Genomic DNA, 24,994 nt, shown 5'->3' with positions numbered 1-24,994 from the left:
CTGCATTTCTTCTGATTCCCTAATTAAATGGGCAAATCCAGAGAAACAGGAATTATTCTTTAAATTTATTCTTTATCTCCACATGTCCTTGTCTAGTGATAGTACAAAGTAGGTATTTAGTAAGTCAATATTTATCTTTTAGTTGTATTGGACTTTCAACCGTGACAATTGCTCATCTGTGTCGTGTCCCTCTCGCTATAGCAGATGCATCAGACTTAGCATGTGCACTAAGATAAAGTGTCTGAGGAGAACAGGATCCTCACACAGCATGAAGAAAAGCAGCTGCTTTATTTGAACAGTTAATCTTAAAGGGCCATTTAACTTTCAAACTGAGAGTTTTGTTTCTCTCTCTCCATTTCTCACTAGAACATCTCTAAGCCGGAGCTGCAACATCCAGACAGGACAAAAACCACTTATGATAAGAACCTCAAAAATGCCCAAGAACAGCAGTTCTCTGTCTGCGCTCATCCAGCTCCGAGCAGTCATCTCGCCAGGTCAGCAGTCCCGCTGCTCCCAGGAGTGATAACTATCATTTGCTCAGCTGTCGAGCCAGCCTTTCCTTTCTTCTTGGTATCTTTTGTTGGGACGTTCTTCCTCTTCTCTAGCGTTTAAGGAAAAGAAATAAATCTGAAGATGCCTTTGTTAGCAAGTAAAGTCAAGTACATTTATGCAAAGGCGATTCTAGAGATCTGAGCAACAGAGTGTTAATGCAGTTGGATCCCTGTCAGCAGATCTATCACTACTTGTCAAGTCAATACCTTCTCTCCTGTGGCTCCACCAAAAAGGGGCCCAGGCAGGATGCAGACAGACAGCAGCCAATCAAGGTCTCAACATGCTCACCCCACATGAGCCCTGTTTCTTAGCACAGTCGAGATGACTACTAAGATGGTCACCAGTGGGCCTACCTTTTCTGAGAATGAAAGTCAATTCAGAGGCCTCGTTGAAACCTAGGCTTGTCCCTGTGCTGACATTCTGAAATGGCCGGCTACTCACACGTTTCCTAGTACCCATCAGGGCTGGTAAACAAGTGTCACTACTGAGATTACTTCCTCTCTCAGGAGTCCCTCGTGACTCTCCACCTGCCTGGATAAAGCCCTCCATTCCAGCTGCTGCTTCTTAAACTGACCCTAAACAGACATATTAAGTGAATTCTTGAAAAGTTTCATCTAATTCAAAATCTGTTCCAAAGACATTATGAAAGATGAAGGACATTTAGTATTATAATTGACTTCAAAAGACACAAACTCTGAGGTCATTAATGGTTATATGATGTAGGAGGCTGGTTACAGATGACTTTCTGTGACAAAAGAAAAACATTTCTTCCTTTCTAGCTCCTCTGTACTTATTCCAAAAGCCTAGCTGACTACACTGTACAGAAGTTAGTATGTAACACACACACACACACACACACACACACACACACATACGGTGGAGCAAAAGTAGGTTTACAGTTATTTGTGTATATAATACAACAATGAATAAATAATAATATAAGAATAAACTGTTTTGCCCTAACTGGTTTGGCTCAGTGGATAGAGCATCAGCCTGCGGACTGAAGGGTTCCAGGTTCGATTCCAGTTAAGGGCGTGTACCTTGGTTGCGGGCACATCCCCAGTTAGGGAGTGTGCAAGAGGCACCTGATTGATGTTTCTCTCTCATCAATGTTTTTACCTCTCTATCCCTCTCCCTTCCTCTCTGTAAAGAATCAATAAGATATATTAAAAAAAAGAATAAACTGTTTCATGTATCACAACTATAAACCTACCTTTGTCCCACCCTGTATGTATAGAAAGGGTGTTACCAAAGATGTATACACATTGAATAATTATAAAGACAGTGCTTATTAAAATACATCTCATTTTTATAATTGAGTTATCAGTTATTAAAGGGTCTATACACTTTTGGGGACACCCCACATATATAAGTTTTTCTCTCTCCTTGCTGTGCAGAAAGCTACATATAGAAATGTAGTTAACCAGGACCTAAGAAAAGCAGCCAACCAGACAAGACCCTATTTCTTTTTCATCCAGAAATAAAACTATAAAGATATTTGTAGAATTCAGGTTGATCTATTGTGTGCCTATTCCTCCTGTATGAAAACTCATCTCTCACCTGCTCATGTCACATCCTCCTTCCCCAACAGCCTGCAGACCTGCTCCTTGGCAGTGATATACCAACAGAGGCACTACTTACAGATTGATCACAAGTATGAACGGGCCCATTTGCTGTTCTCTGACCCTTATTTAAAGGAAACCTTTGAATGGATACTTTTAGAAACTGGACATTCTTTTAATAAAGCAACTACTTTCCCACCTAATTCATTTCTCTTTATGTCCAGATTTTCTAAGAAAGATATTAAAAACCTATAAATACCGCCACGGTAAAGAGGTTAGGGAATGTTGGAAATTCATATCTGGGATGGCTAGTGAAGAATCAAGATGACCAAGTTCGTTCACTCCGAAACAAATACAGCAAAGTATTCATTATAGGATCTAGATGGTGACTGGTATGCACTGAATAATTTTCTTCACCCTTTTTAGGTATTAAAATATTTTTGAAATCTAGAAAAATATTGCCAGCTTCTTACCCTGGTTACCTAATCATGGTTATCTAAACAAGCTTGGTAAACACTAGTGCAGCCAGTGAATGAGAAACACTGGCCATGTCTGCAGGTGTTTTCTTAGCACCCCTCCCTTTAATGCTAGTGGTTTCCTAAGCGACGTGATCACATGGGCATGTGGTCTAATAGCAGCAGCTATAAAACAACTCGAGATGCAGAGCAGTTCATAAGGCCCTGCTGAACACATGGTCCCACACACTTTTCTCTTTGGTCTGTGAGGGAGTTGATCCAGCAACACTTTTGCTTTACAGATCAGGGGTGGGAAACTTTTTTCTGCCAAGGGCCATTTGGATATTTTTCACATCATTCGTGGGCCATACAAAATAATCAACTTAAACGTTAGCCTGCTATATTTGGTCAAACATTTAATTAACTCACCCTGATGCCTTGGCAGGGCCAGACAAAATGATCTCATGGGCCTTATATGGCCCGTGGGCCTCACATTTCCACTCCTGTTATAAAGGAAATGAAGCTCAGGGCAGTTAAGTGGCTTGGGCTTGTCTACTATCACTAAGTTGACTAGGAGACCAGATCCCTGTTTTAAATGCTTTTCCTACCAGGCCACAATGAAATTTGCATCAGTTCTTTTTCTGAAAGGCTATAAAGAATCACAACAGAAATTCTACAAACATTAAAATGTATTGACCCAGTAGCAGAATTAATAATACAAAGATAACAACTGAATAAGACAATTTGAAGATGGATATCAATGTTATAAAATCCCCAAAGCCCCATCAGTCATGAAATAGTATATTTTCTCGACTATCTCAGCAGTAAGAGCAGGTGAGTGTGGAAAGCCACGATGACAACACACCAACACAGGATGAGGGCATTTTCTCCTTCACCTTCCTGGGTAAGCCCGGTGTGGTCACCAGGGGATGGTTATTTGAGGCCCCAACTTGTCATGGAGAGGCCAAACAATATCAGCAGTGAGAAAAATAAAACAATAAGAGTAAAATTCAAAGAAAATCAAAATGCAAACTGTGGTATTTCTTTAGGTCTAGATAGACACTAAAAGTAGATCCTAACACATCTTGATTCTAAGAATTATTTTAGTACAGTGAGACCATTAGAACCTCCTCCTAGAGCTATGGAGGGACTGTGGGGAGAGGGGGAATAAATTGATCAGCGGTGTTTTAAACTTAATGATTTGCATCATGACTTCCACAGCCCCTTAAAATGCACTAATCTTGTTACGCTAATAAAAGCTAAATCTGTTCTGGACCACACAGCGGAATGGCAACAACTGGCCGTGATGCAAATATCCCTCAAATGCCACATTCTTCATATTACTATAACTGATGTGATAAAAACAATATGCTATTGCTGCTGGCCACACTTCCTTGGGACAGCAGTAAGAAGAGGGGCAGTACCTCATCTCAGCCGGAGAGAGAACAGGTTTAGGCATCAGTGTAATTATCTCTAGCTAATCATCATGCTGTAAGCAGATGTGTCTACCAACCTTTAAGGAGGTTTAACCCCTGCTCCAGCAATCACTTGGCCTTTTCAACATTCATCTGGAACCTTGTTGATGCCTAGACATTAGACCATCCTGGGCCTGTTGCCTGACACTGCTTCCTGCCAGAGGGCATTCAAGGCAAATATAGCAAACAGAATATATTGTATTCTATATAACTTGCTTCCAATTATTAGCTGTAATAGGTTAAGCCACATGTGTCAAACACAAGGCCCGCGGGCCAAATCCGTCCCGCCAGGCCTTGCAATGTGGCCCGCACTGCGCTGTCATCACTGCACTCCGCTGCGTTTCCATCACAATGACAGTTTATGACTGTTCAGTAAACCATTCGGCCCGCGATTTAGGCTGGATTTTAGATTTTGGCCCCTTCTCTGATTGAGTTCGACACCCCTAGGTTAAGCAGTGCCTGCCCCCAAATAAATCCCCACACAGGCCCTCAGTGTGACCCTTCTAGGAAGCAGGGTCTTTGCAGATGCAATTAAGGACTGAGATGAGATCATACTGGCCTAGGGTGGGCCCTAAATCCAGTGACAGTGGCCTTGTAAAAGCCAGAAAAGGACACATGGACACACAGATGAGAAGACCAGGTTACAGTGGAGGTAGGTCAGAGTCCTGCTACCAGAAGCCAAGAATCGCCAGGATGACCAGAGGCGGACGAGGCAAGGAAGGGTCCTCCCCTAGAGCTTTTGGGGGAATGTTGCCCCTGGAAATTTAGTTTGAGAACTGGAGGATGTATCTCCACTCTTTAGGATAGGGGTGTCGAACTCAATCAGAGAAGGGGCCAAAATCTAAAATCCAGCCTAAATCACGGGCCGAATGGTTTACTGAACAGTCATAAACTGTCATTGTGATGGAAACACAGCGGAGTGCAGTGATGACAGCGCGGTGCGGGCCACATTGCAAGGCCTGGCGGGACGGATTTGGCCCGCGGGCCTTGTGTTTGACACATGTGCTTTAGGACATCAAGGTTGTTGCAACTTGTATGGCAGCCCTAGGAAATGGACACACTGGCTTCATTGGTCATTAACCCTGCACGCTGCCAATAAATGGTCTGCAGATAAACACCAGAAACAGAGAAAGGAGGTGACACAGCATCATCTCGCTGCCACACAGGGCAGTGCGAGGCCGGAGGCAGAGGCTACCAGGTGGGTACCAGTGTACAGAGAACTGGAGTGGGTAGATAGCGTGGTGGCACTGAGAGGAGACACACTGAAATGTGGGCAGGATGGCGGGGGTGGGGGCACTCTCCTCAGGAGCCAGAAGTCTGTGCAGGTGAGAGGTAAGGAGCAGGCAGGGAACATGTATCGGAGCAGCCATCTGGGACCCACCTGTGAGGTGTGGAGGGAAGGAGACATGGTTTACTCATCATTCCAACTGATTGTGAGAAGTGACCCCTGTGCTCCTGTGGTACGTTCACTATTCTTGAGTTATAAGGAGGAAACAGGTGCAGAGAGGCTAGCAATTTGGCCCTGGCCACAAAGTTTTCAACTGAAATGTTGGCATTTAAAGCCATCTCTAACTGCTACGAAGGCTTAGGTACCCAACTTGGTTCAAGGATCAGAGAGTCCACTCATAGAAACCCAACCAAATTAAAGAATGCCTGGACTATAATTTTCATATGCTTCCTCTTGGGCAGTAATTGATCCTCTGGCAAAGACAGATCCAGGCCAGTGGCACTCAACCCGGCTGCACCTTACAAAACTCAGGCCCCATTCTCTGGGATGGGATCAGAGCAGTAATGCTGCAGGAAGCTCTGGGCTATTCTACCAGGCACTGCTGTTGAGACTCACTGTCTACCAGGGGACAGTGCGACTGGCTAAGGAAGAGAGTGTGGTGTTTGTGGGCTGATTATAATCACTTCATTTCTCAGAGGGAACCTGACCATTACTGGGGCATCGAGGAAAATGAAAGTATGTTTTAAATCTTTTGAGAGATCACCTACCAGTTTTACTTGCATAGCTTATGGTTGGTTGGTTTCTTCCCCCCCTCCCCCCCCATCCCCAAGAATTTGAGCCTATGCATTAGAAAGCCACCTCTGCATGCGCCAGGAAACGTAGGCTCATCCTGTATTTGGAAAGAACTTTGCAAAATTCAGCGATGTGCTAGACTAGGAAGCAGCTTCTGCTGCCACAGTAAATATTGTTTTTACATTTCTGGGCCTGTATGAAACAAAGCTGAATCATTTAAGTGACTACTGTTCTCCAAGCTAAGCGCGCACGGCGTGAGGTCCCATTTCCAAACCACCAGCTGGGTGTGAGGGTATTATATAAGGCAAAGCTTCTAGAACTTTACTCTCCATCAAAGTCACCTGAGAGGCTGATTAGAGCAAGGCTTTCTGGACACCAGCCCAGAGTGGAGTGAGGTGGACTTGCATCTCTCCCGACTTGGGTGATGCTGATGTTGACAGTCCCTGGACCACATTTGGTGCTACCCTGCCACAGCCACTCTTCTCCAACTCTAACGTGCATGCCAACACCCTGGTGAGGCCATACACATGCAGATTCCAACTCAGAGGTCTGACATTCTTGTCCACAGACCCCCTCTAGGTAGCAAAGGTAAAGCATATTCCATCAGGGGGGAGGGAGAAAACTCGTACTTTTGTTCAAGCATTCAGATGCCCATGCAGCACTGTGACAGGTAAACGGTAAAAACCTTAAGCATGAGCGCCCTGGCCCTTTTTTGGATGGAAACACTAAGGAAGCAATAAATTTAATGACGCCTCCAAACCAATAGCAAGTAGGGAACTGAGTGGCTGTTTCCTGGGTCTCCGGCGTGAGCCATTTGTAGACTCGTAGACAGATAAGGCATGAGAGGGCATTCACTTCAATTGACTGTTTCTATAGCTCCATGTCCGAAGGCTAGAGGCTCTGACTCAGGAGAAATGAGGAATGCCTCATAAGAGATTACCTCATTTGGAAGCATCAGGCTTTGCCATGCACCACGTGGAAGCCATTTTTTAAAAAGTGGAATCTCAGAAGGTGAGAGCAGGAGGTATATTCAATCCTGCCTTCAGGCAGATAGCATCTGAGGCTTGAGAACACTGACATTTTAATGTAAGCATTGCCAATAATCTTCAACCCAAGACCACAAATCTTACACCACGAGGAGAAAGCATGCACACACATGTCCTTGTCCCAAGAAAGCCGCCATTAATTCGTTCCTTGTCACTCACTCATGCATTTATTCAATAGTGAGCATCTTGGTAGCAGACACTGTTCCAGAGCTGGGAATTTAGGAGAGAACCACCTGCAACTAATAGCTGAGCCTCACTTTGGGCACAAAGGCCAGGGATGGCTGCTTCTATGCTTTCTCTTCTCTGTGAGACAATATAGGAAAAAGGGGTTTAGAGCATTGTGACCCTAACTATGGTGAGAGCCCAGCCCCCATCTGCTATAAAATAAACAGAAATAATTTACTAAAAAAAAATGAAATTAAAAAAATACCACACAAAGATATACAAAACACAAGTCCCAATTACTATTTTAAGAGTCAACAGACAGTGATAATTGCTTTAAGGGTGTTGCTCTAAAGTAGGGGTGTCGAACTCAATCAGAGAAGGGGCCAAAATCTAAAATTCAGCCTAAATCGCAGGCCGAATGGTTTACTGAACAGTCATAAACTGTCATTGTGATGGAAACGCAGCGGAGTGCAGTGATGACAGCGCGGTGCGGGCCACATTGCAAGGCCTGGCGGGACGGATTTGGCCCGCGGGCCTTGTGTTTGACACATGTGCTCTAAAGGCTTATTTTCAGTTCTGTGGTCTCGGGCAGATGGGGAGTCAACAGCTGGCAGACAAGCTTGCTCCAGGCTCAGTTTTGGGAGAACTCATTCTGAGCGAGGTCTCCAGGGTTAGGTGCCTGGGTTTGCATTACAGTCCTGGCACTTGCTAGCTATGTGACCAAGGGCAAACTATTGAATTCCATTGTTTCTCAGTTTCCTCCCCACAAAGCCGTTGCTCATACACAGAAAACACAAGTAAAAACATAAAGCCCTCCGAACAGTGTCTGGCTCACAGTAATTGCTATTCAGGTGTTAGCTGTGATCATTACTACTGTCTACAACTATTACTATTATTACTGCTTCTATTACTGATGGTACTGTGCATCATTCTGGGCCAACACTTAAACAGTTGTTTCACCTATAAAGTGGTGCTTATAATCTCGTCCCTTCTATAGCTTTCTTCCCTTCTATGAATTCGGTGCCAAGAAAGTGAAATCACCATGTGAAGGCACACCATCACACATGGAAACTGTCCCTACAATGGACTCTCTGTTGTGCCAAGATGCCATTCCAGAGGAAAGGGCAGTGTCCAGGGTCCTTGCACCTCATCACTGGTGACAGCAGTCCTCAGGCACCATGAGACCCAGCTGGGCTGGTGTTGCCTGATGCTAGGCAACCGAACAACAGTCTAATAGAGGGAGCAACTTTGAAGGATATTTTAAAACTTCATGTCATTGAATGCTTCACCCACCTGCATTTTTTCACACATGCACAGATTTCCCTGAGCTCCCTTCTTGACAGCTGTTTTGGAAACGCAGTTTAAAATTTTCAGAATTATTTCTTACTTTTTCTTCAGATTCGTCACCTACAATTGGCTAGAGATCACAATATCCAGGTGACATAGAAACCCACTTGGGAAATATTGAAACTTGAGCTTGGGAAATTTTGTTAGAAAACAATTTACAGTCATTTTAAAGCAAGACAAAAGCTCAAGATCCGAAAGGAAAATAACCATCACTCCATGTCCTTCCTAAATAGCCTAAGTCTGAGACTATGAAACAAATTTATTGATATGGTCTAATGATTTTGCATTCTCATAAAATAAAAATTTTATGAAGAAAGAGAGGGCAAAAAAACAACCAAATAAGAAAGCTGTTTTGGCTGTAAAAACAAATTTGGAGATTACTAATGTGAATGGCCTAGTTTCAAGACTCACCCACTCACACGAAATTACCACATTGTGACTAGGTCAAAGAGAGAACAGATCAGGTTGGAGTTCTGATCTGGCCTCAGAATGAATGGAGTTACTGATTTAACGAAAGAGGAAAAACCACACAACATTCAAGAGGCATAGCCACATGTGCAAAGGGCTGGTGATGAGGTTGGTTGGGATTTGACAAGCACATGGGAGACCTGCCCAGAAATGTAATTTAGGTGTGGCCCTGACCTGGCCCAGATAGCAGTCAATTAGTTATGATTTGAATGTGTCTTTGCCACTCAAGCTGAAAACAGTAACATTTAATAAGCCAGCATCTTTAGTTCACAGACTCACTATGTGGCCCTTGCTGGGAATGTCATTTACGTTCAGTACGCCAAGCACACTGAAGGTGCTCTGTGCAGCAGAGAGTATGGCACCATAGGAACACAGATGCTGAGAGGTGTCCTGACAGAGAAGGAGTTAATGTCAAACAACAACAAAAAATATAAACAAGTCTGTATCAGTCTCTATTTCTTATCTTTCCCCCCAACTTTGCAATTATTTATGAATCTCAAAACTTATTCTCTGTGTCTATACACCTCTCCTCCCTCCATCTATCCATGCTTGTATGCATTCATTCAGTAAATTATTTATCGAGTGCATTCCTGCTGCCTCGTACTGTATTAGGCTTTCAGAACTTGCATTCTAGTTGGAAAAGACAAAAAAATCAACAAGTTATAAAATAAATGAAATAATAATTACAGTCGTAGTGTTAAGTAGGGGAAAACAATCAAAGTGTTAAAATAGTGACTAGCTGGGGAAATCTATTTGGGATCCTAACAAAAAAGAGAATTCCATTCAGTTGATTCAAATGAAGAAATATTAAAGAGGAGATACTGCCAGGGGTGTGGACAGCACTGACAAAGCAACAAGAGCTGTCTTGGTACCAGAAACTAGCAATGGCAGAGAGCTGCAATCAAGGGGAAGGAGAAGAAAGGAGTAGCCAGACTCCACTGAGAGCGGCAGCTCTGGAGGAAGTGTCACTGGGCAGGACTGTTGCTGAGGGATATACCCACAGCCAGCACCACGATCCAGCATGGAGAGGAAGGAGATAAGAAATAACCCAACTCCTTCTCCTCTTAGCCTCCTACCTGCTGCTAGTGCTTCCTATCGGTACAGCCTGATCCTGAGTCCCCTGACAAGGGAGCTTTGGGGATACCCACAGAGTTTGACTTTAGTGCTGCGAATGGATTGGGGACATGAATGGAGGAGGGGAGAACGGAGAATAACCAGAGAAGGGACCTACTTAGGTGGGACAGTCAGGAAAAGCTTCTCCTTGGAGGTGACATTTGAACTGAGACTCAAGGAGGAGAAGGTCCCAGCCCTGCACAGAGCCAGTAGAAGAGTCATCCAACCTCTGTGGTCCTCCCTTCTCTGGGCCAGGCTCAGTACACACCCCTCACCAGGAACCATCTCACACAGACCCCGAGAATCTGAATGAACCCACTCCTCGGTGTGATGCTATAACTCAAGTTCTGGGAGAAGCAAATGTCGCTACTCAATTTTCTCAACACCATTATAAAAAGAGAATGCTCCTATCTAGGACGCGGCCTATGAAAGGCTCAGCATTGCTATCAATTCTATGTGCACAAAGGAAAACTCAAGAAAGCTCTACACAAAGGCGGGCAAGGGCAGCCATTAAAGCAACTGTAGCTTCCTTCCACTGGTACAACTTCTCTTTGAAGAGGGAGAGCCTTCCACATTTGGAGATATCCTCATATCATGCAACTAGTGTAAGAAATGAAGAAACATTTTTCTCTCTTAAGTGAAAAACACTAGGAAGATTCAATTTCAATTACAAGTGTAACAGCAATCAATGTATAGCCGTAATTTAAACTCGTACTATTTTCTTTTAGTTTTATATTTGTCTTTATGTCCCTGGATAAAATGGATACAAAATAAATACCTCAAGTCTATGAATCCACATATCTACTGAGAAATTATTTTATGTCTGCTGCAAGAAACCATTTCTTTATATAGTTATAGTAGAAGTTTCAATATTAACAAGACTATCTCTTAAAGGAAATGATATGACTTTGAAAAGCCAGTTTGCTGGTAGGTTCAAATTCACTGTGAGCTGGCCAAGTCTTTAGCAGCTTCTGCCCTCCTACGGATGGGTACAGGGGGTTTTAGTGGCATCTGTTAGACAGGGTGATTTCCTTCCTGTAAGTACCATCAAGGGCAAATTTCAGGCAAATAAGGAGGCCTTGCCTGCATGTTAATGAGATGTATGTTTTACCATATTAAAGCTATCCACATTTTTCTTAAAGATCTTATGGAATTTCCATTATCTCTATATTAGTCCTAAATGTCCTTATTGCCTATTTAATTTATTTCCTCTTGTTTAGTCCCTGGTGAAAATAAAAACAGATGGCAATTCTTCTTTAAGTTGAGACTCTCCTGAAGGCCATGAGAACTGTTGACAAACATTAAGTTCAAAGCATATCCTTACCTGCAGCAGAGGGCGCTGCACCCCCAGCACCTTCATGGTGTCCGCGTTGGCCAGGATCTTCAAGGGGTCAGATGTTTTCGTGACTCCTTCAATCTCCTTGTTGATCTCAGCCAAGACTTGATTGAGAAAGATGTTTTTGATGTACTCAGTGAGAAACTCTCGAAGAGGACACTGTTTGGCTGGCCCAAGTCCCAAGGCATGCTCAATTTCCTGAATAAACCTGGAAGCCAAACAGTAAATGGTTGTTTAATGTAACAGAAAGTTAGTTACAGAAATATAACAAAACCCACATGGGTATCTCTGGACTTTGGCTATTTTCATGGAAGGAATCAGGGAAATCCCCAGAATAATTATTATTTTTTTTAAATTCCCAGAATTCTTAAAAAGAACAGGTCATCACTCTATCATAGTCATATATATATATATATATATATATATATATATATATACACACACACACACACACACACACACAGGCTTTAAGATATACATATATCTCATCTTTCTCTATATAACTATCCATCTTTTAAAATGTTATTTCACTAATTAAATAGAAATAGGATGAAATAGAAAATGACTTCTAAACTGGGGTGAAAAAAAAGAGATGCACAGAATATTTTTATTAATTCAAGAAGTAAATAAGACTATAAGAAGCAAAGGAAAGCACAATCAAAGAAAAATAATTATGATGCAAATTTAGAAGTACACCCCAAAGACTACGTATTTCTCATTGAGATTTTTATATGTGTAGATAGAAATGTGTGTGTGTGTGTGTGTGTGTGTGTGTGTGTGTGTGAGAGAGAGAGAGAGAGAGAGAGAGAGAGAGAGAGAGAGGTGATGATACGTGAGTTAGGAGATTACAAAGTGAACAGGATGGGAGGTGGGGACAAAGAAGGACTTCAGCCTTATTTGTAATGATCTATTTCCTTTACTAAAATACTTAAAGCATATATAAAGTATTGTTAGTAACTGCCAAAGCTAGGAGATGAGTGTGCAGTTATTTGTCATATTTCTCTTTGTACTTTTCCATACTGTCAGTTCCTGCTTTACATGTTTCTGGTATCTACAAATTTAAGTTACTACAGTTTAGTTAATGCCTGTCCTCCAAAACCAAGATTCACATTCCAGTTAACAGTGTTTTAACTGTGAGCAGTGGCATAAAGTATAAACTCTGAGGCTAGTTCTTCAAGTCAGATACCTCTATGAGAATAACTGATGTTCACCATGATCAATGATCAATCATCTCCAAGTGTAATGGTGACTGATCATGCACATTTGTTATTCAGTTCATGTACAGACAACAAAGTGTGTCCTCTGTTCCTTGTCTCCCAGTGACATGCCCATGTGATATTTTACAAAGGATAATTAAGAGGGAATTGGCCAAAAATGGTAAAAATATAGAAAAAAACTAAAAATGGTAACAGTGGGAATGAAGTTTGAATTCAATGTAAATAGATTTATAGAAGCAATAATTGACCATGGGAATGTTGATATTGTCCCCATTTGAGAGGCAAATGCAGCCAGAGTGAAGGTGAACTTGATCTAAATAAATGAGGAAAGTGGTTATGACAAAAGGGATGAAGGTGGCCCAGAAGAGGTATGCCAGCCAAAAATCTCACATTACAAGAACTTTTTGAGATATTTCATGACACTGAAAATCAAAGAATAAAATACTGTTACACCTCAAAGTATGTTACCCATACTTTGAGGTGTAACATTTCCCCAATGCATAGGAAAGATGCTTACTGTGTATCATAAGGTATACAACACAAAGAAGGTATACAACACCAAGAAGGTGCAAGCATTTTTTCAAACTACTCTGGAGAAGATTTTAAGAAAGAAATTAAATGTTTCTATTGCCAAATGGACTAAATACATTGTTAGTTTTCTTATTTTTTCATGTCTGAATATATTTATGACAATAAAGGAGTTTTCAATGTGTTGATAAAATGTGTAAACTCATGAAATCACTGTGATTTCCCCACTGACTAAGCCTCTGCATGGTAATGTTTACAGTTCCACAATGCTATGCAAAGCAGGGCTACCTTGCACTTACCAACTTTCTAAAAGAAAAAAGAAAAAGAAAAAGGAAAAGTGAAATGAAATCAAATGAAATAAAGACAACAAAATGAATGAGTAACCGGGAAGATATATTTGCAACCTATATCACAGATGACAGCTAGGGGAAAACAAACAAATTTGTAAAAAAAATGACCAAGGGCACAAAAATACAGTTTACAGAAAAAGGAAAATAGTGGTCAGTAAACATGAGAAAATATTCTTAACTCCATTCACAATGACAAGAAAGGGAAGTAAACTACACCGAGATGCCATTTTGGCCAAATTCCAAATGTCTGAAAACACACTCTATCGGCCTAAGTGTGGGGAAAGAATCATTCTCTATAATGTTGATGGGAGTGAAAACCCTTATGAAAGGCATGATCACTCAACATTACAAATGCACCTCTCTTTGACCCAGAAATCTGACTTTTGAAAAATTTTCAGGACAGCCATAGCTGAACATGATTACATAGGCCAGTGTTGCATTATTCCAATGGCAAAAGACTGGAAACAACAACAACAAAAAATCTATCAATCAGTGATTCATCAAATCTACCAAGGTATCCTTACACTGAAATACCATGCAGCAACCTCAACCCTCCAATCATGGAAGCTGTGGAGGCACTAACATGAAAAGGCCTCCAGGATATAGTAAGTGAGGAAAAGAGCAAGTTGTAAAGCAATTTGTGTTCGGTAGTATTTATTACACTGACTTTTGTGAAATAACTATATATCCTCATTTGTTTATTTTTTTATAAAGACACCCTGGGAAGTCTCATAATAAAACTAAAACTGCCCAGCTGGTATGGCTCAGTGGTTGAGTGTCAACCTATGAACCAGGAGTCTTCAGGTTAGATTCCCGGTCAGGGCACATGCCTGTGTTACAGGCTCAGTCCCCAATGGGGGACGTTCAGGAGGTAGCTGACCGATGATTCCCTTTCTCATTGGTATGTCTATCTCTCTCTGTCCCTCTCCCTCCCTCTCTGAAATCAATAAAAATATATTTTAATATTTAAAGAGTAAAACTGAGTACCTGTAGGAAGCAGGGATAGGGGTAGGGTCTGGAAGAGGAGTGGGAATAAGACTTTTCAGTTATGAGTTTTTTGAATCATATAATTTTAAAAACCATGAATGTATTAACTGCTCAAATAAATTTAAATTAGAAAACAAAAATCACCTATACAAGTCAGAGACTTTATTTCATAAACTGCTTTCTAATTAGATCACATTTACAGTTTGGCATGTACATGTCCCTTCAGTTTAGCTGTTTAACCTCAGTCTAAAGCATTTCCTTCACTTAATAAATAAATAAATCATGGTTCATTGTGCATATCAGCAGTTATACACTCTATTATCTCCCAAGTGTGCATGTGTGGTGGGGGAAAGAGTGAGCACACACAGGACTATCATGAGGAAAAAGTAACCCAAAGAATTTGGGGAAAGGCAGAAACTGAGAAGTGATGCGAAATAGCAACAAGGCTTCTTAATTGCTGTCATCAACATGGAGAGGGAAATAAAAGCACGACCCACACAAATATATAACAAGCCTTTAAGAGGAATAAGTGGAAGAAGGCAGGGGAAAATGAAGACATGGAAGTAGATAGCCATCCATGGCCATCATTTTTAGATCTCTGACTTTTGCTCCCTGCTATGTGGGCAAATTCCCCACCAGGTGCCTCTGGGCCCCTTGGTAGGCCTGTGAAAGAAAATCTCTGTTATTAATCTGTTGATATGTAAATATAGCAAAGGTCTTATTTTATTATTTTTAATATTATGGGAATTAATCATCAGAATCCCAATTTTTTTCTTCTCAATAGGACTTGGATTTCTGAGTATTTCTTACATTTTCAATATCTTTAACATTAGAACACAATTTTGAGTGGTTAATCCATTCCTAAACAGTGACAGAAGGCTCTAAATTATCCCCTTTTACATGTTTTCTGCCCCCTTATTTGCCTTTATGTCCCTAAAATATTGAACCACTCTGAGCACATTGATGGAGAAATTCCCGTCACTTGCCACTGAGTGATTTCCCTCAAATACAAATCACTTATTCCCTAAAGCACACACATCCATCTAAAACGACACATCCAGGCTGATGCTGCCATCTCTGACTGGAGGGGACCCATCCAGCATGTTCCCAAATCTGCTCTCAGAGCTGCAAGGACCCTCCCTGTGCAGAAAGTATGAAACATTTGGGAGAGAATGAAAGAGAAAAATTAGAGCTGTCTTATCAGACTGATTTTTTTACTCTACTCGAAAATAGGTAGCAATTGCATTAAAAAGGCAAACTGCTCTTTCTGGGGCAGGAAGGACACTGAACCAGCACCTTCCCAGGCACTGGGGAGGTGAGCCAGACTCCGGGTCACTGCGGGGAGGAGTGATCTAGGGAGGCTGAGTGGCCAGGAGCAAACCTGAGAGCAAAGGGACTGCAGTCTGAATCCTGAAGTACAGTGTTGGGCAGATTATTCAGCATCCCTTTATCTTAGCTTTGTATTCTGTAAAATAGATATGCTAACACTGGACTGTTTTGATGATTAAAGGAAGAGATAAATGTTGATAAGATGATAAAAGATGATAAGCACTCAGCACAGAGGCTGACAGCAACTGTTAAGAAAATGGTAACTAATGCTATTGGTGTAATTGACCAAAGTCCCATGTGGCCTGGGGCCCAGTATAAATTGCTCAGGCTGTGTTTTCAGTGAGTAGTACTGGCTAGCACACAGTAGGCTCTCAGGACCTATTTGCGAAGACTGCTGAATGAAATAATTTACAGATCCTTTAACTTCAACCCATAGTTCCTGAAACTTGGGCAAGTCCTTGCTGACAAATAACATCCTTTTCTCAAGAATTTGGACTAGTGAGCCAAAATAAATATAAAAATGTTTTTAAAAAAATCTTTCCATACCTCCACCACCCCAATGTTAATAGATGCCTCTCACTAAGAGCTTTCTCTAGACCCTGCCAACATTCCATACTTTTTTACTTTGTATAGTTCAGTTGCTTCACATTACTTTATATCCTGCTCATTTGCAGAGTATCATAGACTCATTCATCCCCTCTTGCTAATGAACCACAACATTATTAAACAAACATGGATTAGGAAGCATCCATGATGCCTCCTGGTTTATTATAGATAATCTCACAGTGAACATCTTCATTTTGTTCTTGTTGAATTCTTTTCACAAATTCTTGGCAGGACCTCCTCATGGTTCATGAGCAAGTCTGTATTTTGTTTCCCCCGTCCCCACTGTACACTGCATGGCTCCCTTCACCATCAAGTACTCTGGAGACAATCCATTGAGTGGGAGGCAGGAGCGCAGAGAGGAGCTCCAGTTTTTCTAACACTGCTCCCAGTCAGCCCTATGGAAGTGAGGATGCACTGAATTCTTAGCAGTCAGATGAATCTCATTAGGAAAGAAAACACTTCACTTTAAAGGGAAGGTGAACACAGATGGAACCCTGTCAAAAGGGTATTATCTCATCTCATGAAGTGCCTTCATGTTAGGGATTTCCCATCTCTGTAAATGATGAGAAGGCGGACACAGAGCCCAGGCAGAGCCGTGTAGAAGTAGACAGAATGAGACTTGACGGAAAGGATTCACATAATGCTATATGGGAAGCATTTAATTACGGGATTTTGAGAAATCTTATTCAGATCAGCTTCCTAAACCGAAGGTTGTAAAGTAGGATAAACTAAAACAACAAGTGAGCGTAGACAATCTATTCTCATTGCATTTGAATGACTAAAACATGGGTCTTACTCCCGACATTCTAATATTGCTACTTGTAAATATTTAACAGGTTTTCTTTTCAAAATCTCATCAACTATGGGCCTCCTAAAACACATACATATGGAGTATCAATATTATAAATTTACTCTTTTTATACAAGTCTGTGTCCTTTGGACTGCATACATAAGCACACACTACCTATATTTAACCAGGATTTTCAAGATTTTTATCTTGATTTGATTTCTATCCAGAGAAACTATAAACTAATTAAAATTTCACACAAGTTTCCCAAGTCCCTGCTTTACTTGGCCTCCTCCTCATTGCAAAATCTAGTTCATTACAAAGCTCCATTTCTTCCATCTCATCTCAGCCAGGAATTGTAGCTAGAAATAGCCTTGAACACAGAGGGCCTTGATTGTGTTTTATCAGTGGCAATTATATTTATTCACTTGAATAAAAATAGTTGCTTATAGTATAGTAAACATGTGCTCCTTATATTCACACCCTAATGAATTTTTTCAGCTCCATGGCCAACATTATCAGTAATGGGACAACCGGATATCCTGTGCCTCCTAACAGCAGCACTTTTCTGGTAGTCTTGGCCTGAACCCAAACACTGAATAGTCATGGGGAGACATCATCTTTCCATAAGATCAAAATACCAAATTAAAAGTGAAAATTACAGGAAAATTCAATTCAGAATTTTGGGTTTCTCATGAACAGTGTGTCGGTGCTTGCTGTTAATTATGTTTTTAATGTAAACATTTGCACATAATCTCTACCATACAACATACAATATTTTAATTCTTTTCACTCTCATATTTCCAGACTTTGTTGTATATTATTGTTTACATGTTTTGGTAATATAGGCTGAATAATGTACACAGAGTGTTTACCTGAAAGTCTTGGGGATGTTTCTGCTGATCCCGTGTATGAGAACCCCTGGCGATGTGTGATGTGTCCCACTGACCTTCTACATTCTGCGGATCTCGCAGTGTATCATTTCCACTAATCTCTAATTTAGCCTGAATCCGCATTGTTGGGCCATGCTAACCCCACCGAGAAGCTCTGAATCTTTTCTACTGCAGAGTAGCTTCAGAGACATTTTTAGAAATCTGAACCATCTTCCCTTTGTTAGTCCAAGGTTCCTGTGTGAGCAGCTGCATGTACATCCCATGGCCCAGCCTCACTGTGCACATTTAATAATGTCATATGACACAGATATTTCTAAATGTATGAATAATTAAAACTTAAACAGCGACACACTGTTCATGAGAGAGACATGAATGAATTCTTTGTGCTCCAAAAGCCAGCATTCTAAATTTGAATTTTCTGCAATTTGCACCTTTGATTTTGTGTTTTTGTTTTTTTGGAAACAGTGCAACCAACAGCAGTAATCACAACTCTATAGCATGAATGACACATGAATTGCAAAGAGAAAACAAAATTACATTTCCCCTCATATCCAGAGAGTAGGAATAATCTTTGGGCATGAAAGAGAATAAAATGCTGAGTGCCAAATGGAGAGTTTTCCTAGAATAGTGGTACATGGGCCAGGTAAGACACCAAGCAGTGCTCATAATAGGGTCCTGCCGAGGACCCTCTCTGCAAGTCACTCCAAGGGGCAGAGTAGACATTTATGAGAGTATACTTCAAATCCCTGCCATGCTGGATGTACATGGAAAAAACAACAACAATCTAGGACATATAATAAAAGCAATTCTGACATGAGCCCATCCTTGTATGTTAGTTGTACCCAAGGAAATGGGCCTTTTGGGATCAAACCCTATGATGTCATACCAAAGGCAGAAAACAACTCAGGGTGCAGAGAGATGGTGCCCAGCGAGCATGGCTCCTGGAAGACATTAAAAAAAAAAAAAATATATATATATATATATATATATATATATATATATATATATAGATAGATAGATAGATAGATATATAGATATATATAGATATATATATATAAATTTTTTACAGAGAGGAAGAGAGAGGGATAGAGAGTTAGAAACATCGATCAGCTGCCTCTTGCACACCCCCTCCTGGGAATGTGCCAGCAACCACAACCAGGGTACATGCCCTTGACGGGAATTGAACCTGGGACCTTTCAATCTACAAGCCAACGCTCTATCCGCTGAGCCAAACCGGTTTCGGCTAAAGACATATTTTTTACTCAGTGGCTCTCAGACACGACATTTATGGCACAGAGCAACGTGGGCTCAGAAGGAAAGAAGCTGCAGAGGAATTGCTTGGAGATGCAGTCAACTTGCCTGGATTATCTGACTCAAAAAAGGTCCTTTAGAAATGATTTTAAAGGGACTCATTCAGAAACAGAATCAACGGGCATATTTAAGACCATAAATCAGTGGAACATAAAAACTGGAGAAAAATCCATGAAGGTTAATGCACATTTGGAGCCCATTTTCCTCTTAATGCCCGGGAGTGAGTCATTGGCACAGGGGGGGGGGTGGGGGAGGCGTCCCAACAGTCTGCACTTGCTCATGCTGAGGGTAAAGGCTCTCTGTGCCTTTTGTACGTGAAGGTTTTCTGGGTAAAAGTGCACATCAAGCGCATCGTTGCAGAGCCCAATTGTGTCCTCAGCCTAAGTCCCTGGGAGACAATTTGCTGAACTAATGAAACAAATCAGGATTTGGATGCTCTTATTTGCAATGAGTAAAATGCATGCCTAGGACTAGAGGAGAAAAAAGGTAAAAGTCATTAAGTAAAGGGAGAAAAGAATATTACTTATGAAATGTGAATTCTGCAGGCCTGTAAACAAATTTAACTAGGAAAAAAAACTTACCCTGAATATATTGCAAGTGATTTTGGACTACATTTAAGTGTTCCCTCCAGACTAAAAGCACTTTAGGCAAAATAAAATAAGCCTCTGTAAATGACAGCTGTGTACATTTTTAAACCACATAATTTGAAAATTGATATAATTTAAGCCCTAATCCTTAATATTAAGCAGTCTTTTTGAGCCAAAAAGTGCATATAAATAAGTTAATAAGTAAGGATTATGGATATAAAACTCAAAGACAAAAATGATAATGCTGCTCTTCTGACAGGCCTGGGATTGTTTGTATCCTTCCCATTTATCTTATTTGTAGTAAAATAACCTCTCCTTTATATTTTTTATTATAAAAGATAAGGCTGTCAGAAAAATTATAACTTACTATCAATTGTCCACCATAGTACCTGAAAATTATATGTAATCTATTAAATATTCTTTTGTTGTTGTTGTTGTTAATCCTCAGCACAGGATATTTTTCCATTGAGTTTTAGAGAGAGTAAAAATGAGGGGGGAGACCAAGACGTGCCATTGACCTGAATCAAACCTGGGGCCCCTTAGTTCCCAGGCCGATGCTCTGTCTACTGAGCCACATCCGTTTGGTCTTTATTTATTTTTTAAAATAATTCTTTATTGTTGAAAGTATTATATATGCCCCCCCCCCTTTTTTAAATTAGGCTAAGAGCTAATATCTTTTAAAAAATATATTATTTATTTCAGAGAGGAAGGGAGAGAGATAGAGATATAGAAACATCAATGATGAGAGAGAATCACTGATCGGCTGCCTCCTGCACACCCTCCACTGGAGATCGAGCCTGCAACCCGGGCATGTACCCTTGACTGGAATGGAACCTGGGACCCTTCAGTCCACAGGCTGACACTCTACCCACTGAGCCAAACCAGCCAGGGTCATATGTTCCCTTTTTTTTTCTCCCACTGACCCCTCTCCAGCCCCCCAATCCATTTGATTTTTAGCTATTCTAGTTCAGGGTACAGGGCGATGGCCAATGGACCTGCTTTTCTGTCAGTAGATGCTATACTAATAATTGTTAGCATCTAATGAGCTCCTGTCATGCCTGATTGGAGAGGTTTGCATAGAGTACTTTATGCAATTCTTACAATAACTCCATGAGGTCTGTGCTATTACTATCTGCATGTTACATATCCTGACAGTGAGCAAGTGAAAAATAACAGTGACATTAATGGCTGACAGTTACATGGTACTCATGATATGCTGGCACACTTACTCCTCACAACACTGTGAAGTATAAGACTTTCATAATTGTCATTTGGAAGAAGAAATGAAGGCATGCAAAGCTTAAGGACTCTTCCCGGGTCAGCTACTAAGTGATGAGGCCAAAATTTAAACTCGGGCAGGTTAGCCCCAGAGGCCAGGCTGTAATGTACCTTCTAACATTGCTGCCTCCAAAAAGTTCCCCTTTGGGTTAGGACTCATAAAGGGGGTTGGTAGGGAAGGACAATCAACAGAAATCCATGCAAAAAGCCCTCCAGTGTGGACTGATGCAGCAGAACCTTGTATTGATGGATAGGGCCACAATATTGCTAGATACAAAATAGGTGAATATACGAAAGACTGAATTATTTCTAAGTACAATAAATTTTATCCCATGCCCCTACTTCTATTCCCAAGCTACTAATCTGCAATTTTAATTGCCTATTAGATACTTTCAATTGTATGTCCTCTTGATAATTCAAACTCTACCTAAAATGAACTCATCAGAGCTGCCCTCCCATTATCATTCCTATGTTCCTATGTTCCATTTCTGTACTATCTCATTTCACTTGCGGAGGCTTAAACTTAAATATCTTTCATTTCTTCTTTTATTTTTAGCCTTGCCACTCATGTAAGAAGCTAGAGACATCCTCATTATATTATCTTTTATGTACATGCACTTACTCACTGCCCAGTCCTTTATTTGAATAAGCAATATGCATGGAGTATCTACCTTAGGCCACACATTGTTTTGTTGCTAAAGCATCCACTGGGAAAGAATCCAGGGACTTGGGGCCACCATTCACACAACATACTACATGAGGTGCGACCTCCATTAGTCCCTTGTTGGAGCGTGGATCCATTTGTAACATCCCATACCATGATTCAGGCTCTTATTAAATAAGATGATGTAGATGAATAGGCAGAACTTAATTTAAGGTAATTTCTTTCTCAGGCCTCCCTAAAATAATCTCCTGACTGGTTTTTCCATCTTTAATTCCTCCTTCTTTCCATGTATCTAACATACAGCTACCGTGGCATAGCACATATAACTACCCGCAGTTCCATGAATGCACCACATCCACATCCACATCCACATCCACATCCACATCCACACACACACCCACACCCACACCCACATCCACATCCACACCCACACCCACACGCACACGCACACCCACATCCACATCCACATCCACATCCACATCCACATTCATTTGGCCTTTAAATAATCCAATGCAAGTCACAGGGCAATGGTATCCTTGTCTCCAGGCCTTGCACATGCTGGCTTATTTGCAAGAACATTCTCCCCATAAATCGTCTTCCAATAGTCACCCCAGCCAGTAGCTTAAATATTACTTTCTCCAAGAGGCCTTCTCCCTGGAGTCTCCCCTGAATTGCCTTTCATTTTGTCCCACGGCACCCCACGTCCCCAGAAGACTCCTGATGAGGAGTATTTCCTGCTGCTTTGTAAAGGTTTTGAGGAGAGGAAATGTGTCCTGTTCATTGCAGACAGTCCCTAGTAGGCATAAAGAAGTACTGGTAAGTAACATATATCCATTTCTACTCATCAGGAACCTTGGCTTTCTGTATACTCTACTTTAAAAAAACAACAACACAATAACAAACGCCTCTTTTCATGATATCTCTGGGGTCTCCTTCTCCATCCAGTTATTTCCTAATCCTGGTAGAGAAGCCGGAGTGGAGGCTTGAAAGCTGTCATGTTCACTGTAGCCTTCCTTCATGAACCAATCCAAGCCCACTCACTCGAGGTTTTCCCCGATCTCTTTAAACTACATTATTAATTGAACTACTTTATTCAATACACAGCGTTAGTCATTCCTCTCCCTCTGTTTTCTCTCTCCTGCTGGAACTGAGCTGGAGCAGCCACGATGCCTGTCTGTCTGTGCGTCACATGCAACACACTGAATGCGATGGCAAGCTCGGTGGACGTGGTGAACAGTATTCTAGGAAATGAAAGCGCTGTGTTCCTGTCACCAACTAGGCCTGTGGGGAAAGGCCTGAGCTTTGGAAAGGGTGATACTGCACAGCTTATTTTAAGGCTGTTATTTGGAAAATAAATGTGGAGTAATAAACAAAGTGAAAAGAGTGGACATAGTAAAGGAACAAAGAGAAGGGTGAGAAGTGAAATGGTGCAAGCACTGGGTTAACCAAATCAAAGCAGTTTTAAGGCAAACCACCAGCAACTCAAAACCTGTTCCTCCCTGGCCTCTTGAAATTTAGTGACTGCGGCCTAAGTGGGGTGCTTCTTGGGGATCAAGGGCAGATATCAGAGACTGGAGGTATTTTGTGTGTCAAAACATGAACTGTGAGCTGCTGGGATCAAAGACAGCATGCTGCTGGAGGTCAGGCTGGCCAGTGGGTCCTCTCCTTCACTGGTCCTCAGCAGGCTAGATTTCATCACATCTCATAAATGGATGCTTTGGAAAACAGTGTGGCTATCTCTTATGAGCCTATTTGGCAGCAAACCTTGTTTCTTAATTTAGCTTATGACTTAGCTTCTCCCACTCTATGATTACTGACGCTCAATGAACTGCCAGCTAATGCTCAGTGCTCTCAGGAAACATACCTGGGAAATAGCGAGGTACTGTCAACAACTATGGCACACGTGAGTCCCAGACATTTCTTGTCGCCTAAACTTTTCTGTTTTTACCTCCTTTATGCACAGTCTTGATTATTCCAGTTAAGCCATAATACAATAATATTCTCATACCACTGTTGGTTCATTTCTCTGCTCCCCCATCCACAGGTTCCCAGACCAATATCCATAATGATCTTGCAACAATATTCACAAAGCTATTTCCACAATGGCTCAAAGTTGTCCTCAAATTTACTTCCTACAGATCTCTTTCCTGTTTGAAAGAGACTCGGTTTCTAGAGTCTCACGTTTGGCCATCTATTGTCACATTACACTCAGGGCTTCTGCGTGACAAAATGCGCAGCAGTCACATCAACTTCATACCGAACGTGAATGAAGCTAAACAGTTCTAAGCCATCTCAGTGGGGTTCTACTACTGACTGTTGGTTCTACTCTTATTATCCTACTTCCTTCCAGAGGCCTCAGAGTCATTTTCTCCTTTTCAGTTAGTATCATAAATAGGTCCACTTATTATATTATTCGATTTTATTCACATTTTCATATCCTCTGTAAGGCTAAATAAATGTTAAAAATTCTGCTAACAGCCGAGTTGCTGTGGCTTAGTTGTTTGAGTGTTGTCCCATGCACCAAAAGGTCACCAGTCTGATTCCAGGTCAAGGCACATGCCCAGATTGCAGTCTTGATCCCCAGTAGGGGATGTGTAGGAGGCAGGCAATTAATGTTTCTCTCTCACATGGATGTTTCTCTCTCTCTCTCTCTCTCTCTCTCTCTCTCTCTCTCTCTCTCTCATCTCTATCTCTCTTCTCTCTCTAAAATCAATAAAAAACATATCATTGGGTGAACATTAAAAAACTACATAAAATGATGGAACATACAACATTTTCAAACAAAAACTAACCTCTATAAAGCAATTTCTATTACAATATTATCAGTTCCTACAGAAATGATATTCCTCTGGATTACGTTGATGACAAACACTAAAAATACACAGAAAACAGCTGCCACAGTCAGTGTCTGTACTTAA

At 41.2% G+C, this 24,994-nt stretch overlaps 1 protein-coding gene across 2 annotated transcripts in view; it reads right to left on the bottom strand.

Annotated features, from left to right (window-relative positions):
* EXOC4 (exocyst complex component 4) overlaps positions 1 to 24,994 on the bottom strand; it is a 674,653-nt gene that overhangs the window by 189,320 nt on the left and 460,339 nt on the right. For both annotated transcript variants that reach the window (XM_036427305.2, XM_036427297.2), the window contains one exon: positions 11,528 to 11,747. In XM_036427305.2, coding sequence (XP_036283198.1) covers positions 11,528 to 11,747 — 220 coding nt within the window. The remainder of the gene's footprint in view (positions 1 to 11,527; positions 11,748 to 24,994) is intronic.

Source organism: Pipistrellus kuhlii, unplaced genomic scaffold (genome assembly GCF_014108245.1).
Source record: "Pipistrellus kuhlii isolate mPipKuh1 unplaced genomic scaffold, mPipKuh1.p scaffold_m20_p_10, whole genome shotgun sequence".
In the NCBI taxonomy this organism is placed as follows: Eukaryota; Metazoa; Chordata; class Mammalia; order Chiroptera; family Vespertilionidae; genus Pipistrellus; species Pipistrellus kuhlii.
The sequence above is the reverse complement of the archived record's forward strand: the minus strand, read 5'-3'. Positions and strand labels throughout refer to the sequence as shown.